Genomic DNA, 7,358 nt, shown 5'->3' with positions numbered 1-7,358 from the left:
AATAAATAAATAAATAAATAAATAAATAAATAAATAAATATTTAAAAAAATAAGTTTACTTAAGCAAAACCCTTACAAATGGAGTTAGTTCTCAGTTTGCATGTGCACCTCCCTCTTGCCACCCCCACCACCCCCCTCCCCACCCCAGTCCTGTCTCCCAACATGGGCTCGGTCATCAGAGGGCGCTGTACTTAATAAAATGATGGCCATTTTGATTTGGTTTCATTAAAAAAAAACCCTTACAAATGTTAATACACTTATATATCATACATGAAATGTAAAAAGCAAAGTATTATTTAATTTTTAGTTATAAATTAGGAATTTAGTCATGAAACTAAGTTCATGATGATGAGGCCAAAACATTACTAAATGCCCTTAATCCTCTCCATAAAGACCTCCACAAGGCATTAGCATCCCTGGCCACTGCGACTCTGGAGTCTGTCATCCAGGAGAGGTAAGAGGGCCACTGATGGGGGGTGGGCTCAGACATTTCCTCTCCACACCCCATTGAACAGGTAATTTGGTTTTGATGGCATACCCTGCCATACTCGGTCTCATCTTTCCAGTAGAACTATTCTTCCCTATAACACTAATTCCTAGCTAGGAAAATTAACCAGCACTCAAAGCTCTGAATACAAGATCTGTAGCACACAATGGAGTTGGCGTTTGGTGACAAGTTATGATTAACAGTACCATTACCAACTTCTGAAGCTGTAAAAGAACTCTGAGCCCCGTTCCTCTCTGCCCCTGACCCCACATGTGGATTAGTAAGTCCTACTCTGAGACCAGGAGCTAAAGTATACCCTGTGCTTCTTTGTTCTTCCAGATTTGGGTCTCGCTGTGCCAGAATATTCCGTCTGGTGTTGCAGAAGAAACACCTGGAGCAGAAGCAGGTGGAGGACTTTGCGATGATTCCTGCAAAGGAGGCAAAGGACATGTTGTATAAGATGCTCTCAGAAAACTTCATATCACTCCAGGTAGCCACAGCTTTAGTAGAGAACTTCCCATCGCTCCAGGTAGCCACAGCTTTAGTAGAGAACTTCCCATCTCTCCAGGTAGCCACGGCTTTAGTAGCTGCTGTTCAGCATGGCTGGCTGTGGCAGGAGAAACTCCTGAGGAAATTACTCTGGGTCCCCAGGCAGATACTATAGCCACCTCTGAAACAGAAGAAAAGAGAAAGATTAACACAGACATAGCAAACCCACGTAGGATTGTGTAGTTTAACTGTCTTGATAAGAGACAGACAACACCCAGGAAATCAGCTCACAGCTCTAACTTCCCTGCCCTATCCAGCCCATTATTCCTGAGAGCCTTAAATCTTTAATAGAGTAAGTAACTCATTCAACATATCTTAATTCTTGTAGAACTATGGTGGGACCGTTTGAGGAAGCAGGTTGAATGGATTTTGGAGTCACTTCAAGCAGGTCAACCGCTGTCATTTTGTATCTGTAAAATGGCGGTGGATGATGCTGTAAGAACCGTGGTTTGGACCAGCTGTGGTAGTGTGTACCTATACTCCCCAGTACAGAGGAGGCTGAGGCTGAAGGGTTGAAAATTTGAGGCCAGCATACGCTTAACAGTATCACACTGTCGATTATTAATAAATAAGGTCTATTATGAAAATCAAATATAATCCACCAGGCCTGTGTAGAGTTCCCTCAGTAAATATTAATTGCTTTCCCTTTTATTCGGGATGCTGATAGAAAAATGGAAAGCCGGGCGCCCTGCTTCCTGTGGCTGATTATGTCATAAACAGAATCACTACTGATTGGCCAGGAAAGAAAAGTCTTAGAAATGAGGACTGAGAGTGCCAGGTGGATGGGTGTTTACTTTACCAGTTCCAAAGAACAGTCTCTTTATTTCTGCGGACAAACAGGAAATTCCTAAAACCCCAGACCACGCGCCATCCAGGACCTTCTATCTGTACACCGTGAATGTGCTGTCGGCCGCCAGGATGCTGTTGCACAGGTGCTATAAGGTAACCATGCGGTTTTCTCCCCTCCCTCGCCAGCGGCCTCGCCCTTCTCCCTCGTCCACTCCACACCACTGAAACAGAACCATTGGCATTTCTTGTCTGTCTTCTCTTTCCTCAGAGCATAGCCAACCTGATAGAAAGGCGGCAGTTTGAAACGAAGGAGAACAGGTGAGTGTGCTCTCCATTGAACCTTTGCGTTTCTCTTTTCCTCTCTCTCTCAGACATGGCTTGTTTTTGTTATTTTCCACTGAACCAATAACTGAAACACTTCTCCATGGTGACAGTTCTCCTTTACCCGGCACTCTGGGCCCCAGCACTTTTTCAGTTACATTCTTCAAGGTCCAAGCCTGAGGGAAAACCTTGCTCTAGAAATGGCAACAGTAACCCAATGCACAGTATGGCATTGAGTCATGGGTTTGGGTTGGCATAGCCATGCCTTAGTTTACACTTGTTGACTGTACCCCCAATTAATTAAGTTTGCAAATTATGAAGCATGTGCTTGACCCCAGAGTTTAAGTGCAACTAAGAGGCAATAAATGTTTTAGGAACAAAGTTACGTTTGTGATTAAGTTATATGGGCAGAGTCTGTAGCTGAAACATAGAAGGAAGGAACTGGCCTCTGAGTTAGAGGGCAGGAGAATCTCAGAGATAAGGAAATACATCAAAGCTCTGTCTGTCTGATAGGCGGCTACTAGAAAAGTCTCAGAGGGTAGAAGCCATCATTGCATCAATGCAGGCCACGGGTGCAGAGGAGGTGCAGCTACAGGAGATAGAGGAGATGATCACAGCCCCTGAGCGGCAGCAGCTGGAGACGCTGAAACGCAACGTTAACAAGTAAGTGGTGGGTCCAGACTCTGCTTGACGGCGCCTAACAAACAAATATGATTCACTGCCTAATCTCCTCCAATTTAGTGAGCAAACCTAAGTGCAGCATCATCTTTCCTAGCCTAATTAAAAGAATTGAACCTACCAGGCATGGTGGCACACGCCTTTAAATCCCAGTACTCCAGAGGTGCAGATCTCTATGAGTTCAAGGCCAGCCTGATCCAGGACAGCAAGGACTGTCCTCTGTCATTCACCAAGTACTGAGAATTTTACTTCAGCCTCAAGTCTGGCATTTTATCTTGATTCTTTGTTACCTCTTACCTAGAACATTGCAATAACTTTATCTTACAAACCATGTGTCACAATGCTCTTACGGCGTGTGTGTGTGTGTGTGTGTGTGTGTGTGTGTGTGTGTGTGTGTGTGTGTGGCTTTATGTGTATTCTGGGACTCCAGCCTCAGGTCCTCCCTCACACTTGGATGGCAGACAATTTACCCTCTGGTCCATCTCCCCAACTCTCAGGTAATAATATTGTCTTTAAAGTGGTTGATAACATCCCTCTTCTAGTTGAAATGATTTATTGGCTTCCTTGCTTGTGCATATGTTTGCTCATCCTTTGATTTGGAAGGGGTTATGTTTCTTGACTAAAGGTCTCATGTAGTCATACTAGCCTTGGACTGATTCTACTGCTTCTATCACCTCCATTTCCAGAGTGCTGGGATTACAAGTCTATGTCACAACACCTGGCTAAGATGATTTATTGATTTTTTTTTTCAGTATAAAATCCAAATTCATTGCTGGGCCATGAGACCTTTCATAGTCTCATAGCAATGTGCCTCCATCTTCATTTCCTTTTATTCATTAAGAGGGGTTGTGTAAATTTATTAGTTCTAGTAATTTTTTATTTTTTCTTTAACTTGCCTAATTGTCTTGACTATCACCTCCAGCAGAAGACTGGAAAGGACATCTTGGCATTGTTCCTGATCTAAGGAAGGAAACTTGAATTCTTACCATTAAGCGTGGTGTTAGCTGTGGTTTTGTCAGATTGGGGAAGTCCCTCACTCTTCTTGATTAACACTAACTCTTCACTTTCTCATGGTTTTAAAGCACACGACTCTTAAAAGTGCTGTTCTTTCTCATGGTTGTAAGTAAAAGTAAGACGCTGCCTGTGGGGCTTCAGCGGCTCCACAGTGTCTGATATGGGAGAGATATAGACGGAAGAAGGCTCTCCTGGTTCTCTCTTCTTTCCACGCGCTCAGGAATAAGCAAGCAAGTCTGCATGGCCGCACCCAGTCCAGCCTCCAATTGTGACTATACTAATGAGCATTAACCCCTTGCAAATGTTTCACTTTTCACTCAGGTTGGATGCCAGTGAGATCCAGGTAGATGAAACCATCTTCTTGCTGGAGTCATACATCGAGAGCACCATGAAGAGACCGTGACCCAGAGGAAGCAATGCTAGGATCAAACTCAGGGCCTTTCACATGCTAGTCAAGTGCTGTACCACTGAGCTACCTCCCCAACCAGAAACCAACATCCTTCTCAGAGATCTAGGAGATAGAACAACAGGAAGAAGGTGCTTGGATGCATTCTTATCTTTAATCCTGATTGTCCTGGAACTCACTCTGTAGACCAGGCTGGCCTCAAACTCATCGTTGATCCATCTGCCTCTGCCTCCTGAGTGCTGGGATTAAAAGAGTGTGCCATATCACCCAGCTAAATTTCTGATTCTGAGCCCCTGCTTCTGTCTTTCCCTACTGCTCATGATACACCAGAAAGAGACTGACATATTTTGTAAAATTTGTTAATAGACTTATACCCATCACTATATTCTCTCACCAAATCCTTGCAATGGGGAGAACCTTAAATAAATGAGATTAATCATAAATTATATGTGTCAGTTCTTATCAGGAAGTCATTGAGGGGCCAACAAGATGACTTACTGGGTGGTACACTTGCTGCTCAAGCATGAGGGCCCTGGCTCAGGAAGCTCAGTACCCACATGAAATCTGGGTGTGATGCCTATCACCCTAGCTCTGGAGATGGGCACATCTCTGAAATTCATTGGCTAGCCAGTCAAGACAAATTGAAGGGCTTCAGGTTCTGTGAGAGACCCAGCTCAACAAGACGGTGACTCAGTGGATAAGGGAGCTTGCTACCAAGGCTGATGACCTAGCTCCAGAACCATATGGTAGAGAAGAACGAACTCCCACAAACTGTCCTCTAACCTCTACTCGGGCACCGTGGCACACACACATGCACAAGTGCACACAAATGTAAAAATAAGATAGGAAGCAGGCCAGGGAGACACCAACCGTCAACTTCTGATCAACACACATGCACATACCTGTACAACACACATGCACATACCTGTACAACACGTGCACACACCACACATACAAAAAGAAGTCCAGGGGCTGGAGAGATGGCTCAGTGGTTAAGAGCATTGCCTGCTCTTCCAAAGGTCTTGAGTTCAATTCCCGGTAACGACATGGTGGCTCACAACCATCTGGAATGAGGTCTGGTGCCCTCTTCTGGCCTGCAGACATACACACAGACAGAATATTATATACATAATAGAAAAAAAAAAAAGAAGTCCAAAGCTGGGCACAAAGGGACTCACCTGTGATCCCACCAATAAGGAAGCTAAGATGGGGGGATTTCTGCAAGTTCAAGGTCAGCCTGGCCCTTTTGATAAGTTTCAGGCTAGTGTGGACAATAGAGTGAGAGCCTGTCTTAAGGAAACAAAACAAAAATTAAGTCAGTCAAGCTCATGTTGAAACATCCCTGAATTGGTTACTTTTCTATTGTGATAAAACGCCATGACCAAAGGACTTACAGAAGAAGACTCTTGCCTGGGCTTTAAGTTTCAGAGAATGAGAGTCCAAGATGGCAGAATGAAGGCATGGTGGCTGGAGCTGGAAGCCTGCCCCAGGTGGGGTGGTTTGACAAAAAATGGGCCACAAAAAGAGTGGCACTATTAGGTGTGGCTTTGTTAAAGTTGAAGTGGCCTTATTGAAGGAAGTATGTCACTGTGGAGGTGGTCTTTGAGGTCTTGTATATGTTCAAGTCATGCCCAAATGTCTCAGACCATTTCCTGTTGTCTGCAGTCTGCAGGATCAAAATGGCAGCTCTTCTTTCATTACCATGTCTGCCTGCACACCACCATACTCCCTGCCATGATGATTATGGACTAACTCTCTGAACTGTAAGCTGCCACCTCTATGAAATGTTTCTTTTATAAGAGTTGCCTTGGGGGGGCTGGAGAGATGGCTCAGTGGTTAAGAGCACTGGCTGCTCTTCCAAAGGTCCTGAGTTCAATTCCCAGCAACCACATGGTGGCTCACAACCATCTGTACTGAGATCTGGTGCCCTCCTCTGGCGTGTGGGCATACATGGAGGCAGAATGTTGTATACTTAATAAATAAATTAATTAATTAAAAAAAAAGAGTTGCCTTGGTCATGGTGTCTCCTCACAGCAATAAAACCCTAACTGAGACACCCAGTGACATCCTCCAAAAAGGCCACACTTTCTAAATTTCCCAAACTGCCATCAGTCAGCGACCAAGTGTTCAAATGCCCAAGGGAAACTGGGACATATTCAAACCATCATAGTCCCTGAAATTTCTTCCCAAGTAGTTAATTCCATTTATAAAAGTCTACACTTATTTCACTGAGTTGTAACATTTAACGCATGCACACGGTGTGCAGAATGTCAAAGGCGGCTGTGGGAAAACGAAAAGAAGTTTATTTGGGGCTTTTTTGTTGTTGGTTTTGGTTTTGGTTTTGAGACAGGGTCTTACTGTATAGCTAGGCTGGCCTGGAACTCACTGTGTAGACCAAGCTAACCTGAAACTTTCAGCAATCTTCCAGCTTCTGCTTTACAAATACTAGGATTACAACATGCTCTGCACACCCAGCAAGGAAACCTGTTTACAGAACTGGCAGATAAAGCGAGCCACGCAGTTATATAAACAAAAGACACGTTTACCAGGTCTAGGCTTCTAACACAGCTGAAATTATATGTGTGGAACACTTGAATATAATGTCTGGGACATGATAAACACAAAAGTTACCCCTTCCCTCCTTTCTGTGATCCACTCTAGATGGTGTCAGTACCTTGGGTACAGTTTGTCCTGGTAGCTTGAATTCACTTAATGCAGCTAAATGTTCTTGCAAGGCTTTTAGTTTCTTCTTACTTATGTTTCAATTCTTTCAACACTTGAGTGTCAATATATTGCCAGTTTCTACATTAAACACAATGTATCACAATAAATGGGGCATAAGTTTGGGAGTATAATCAAAAATAGATCATTTTTAGCCAGGCAGTAGTAACATACACCTTTTATCCCATCACTTGGGAGGAAGAGGCAGGTGAATCCTTGAGTCTACAGGAGTGAGTCCCAGGGCAGCCAGAGCTACACCCTGTCTCAGATAGATAGATAGATGGATGGATAGATGGATGGATGGATGGATGGATGGATAGATAGATAGATAGATAGATAGATAGATAATAGATAGATAGATAGATGATAGATAGATAGATAGATAGATAGATA

The 7,358-nt window shown here is 43.7% G+C and overlaps 1 protein-coding gene across 1 annotated transcript in view; it reads left to right on the top strand.

Moving 5' to 3' along the window:
• Polr3c (RNA polymerase III subunit C) overlaps positions 1-4,680 on the top strand; it is a 20,790-nt gene extending 16,110 nt beyond the window's left edge. Inside the window, exons 10-15 of the mRNA XM_013349874.2 lie at positions 394-454; positions 827-977; positions 1,877-1,978; positions 2,094-2,143; positions 2,660-2,809; positions 4,160-4,680. Coding sequence (XP_013205328.1) covers positions 394-454; positions 827-977; positions 1,877-1,978; positions 2,094-2,143; positions 2,660-2,809; positions 4,160-4,241 — 596 coding nt within the window. The 3' untranslated portion in view covers positions 4,242-4,680. The remainder of the gene's footprint in view (positions 1-393; positions 455-826; positions 978-1,876; positions 1,979-2,093; positions 2,144-2,659; positions 2,810-4,159) is intronic.
• Positions 4,681-7,358: the final 2,678 nt, after the last annotated feature.

Source organism: Microtus ochrogaster, chromosome 21 (assembly GCF_000317375.1).
Source record: "Microtus ochrogaster isolate Prairie Vole_2 chromosome 21, MicOch1.0, whole genome shotgun sequence".
Lineage (NCBI taxonomy): Eukaryota > Metazoa > Chordata > Mammalia > Rodentia > Cricetidae > Microtus > Microtus ochrogaster.
This window is presented reverse-complemented; position numbering and strand designations above follow the sequence as displayed.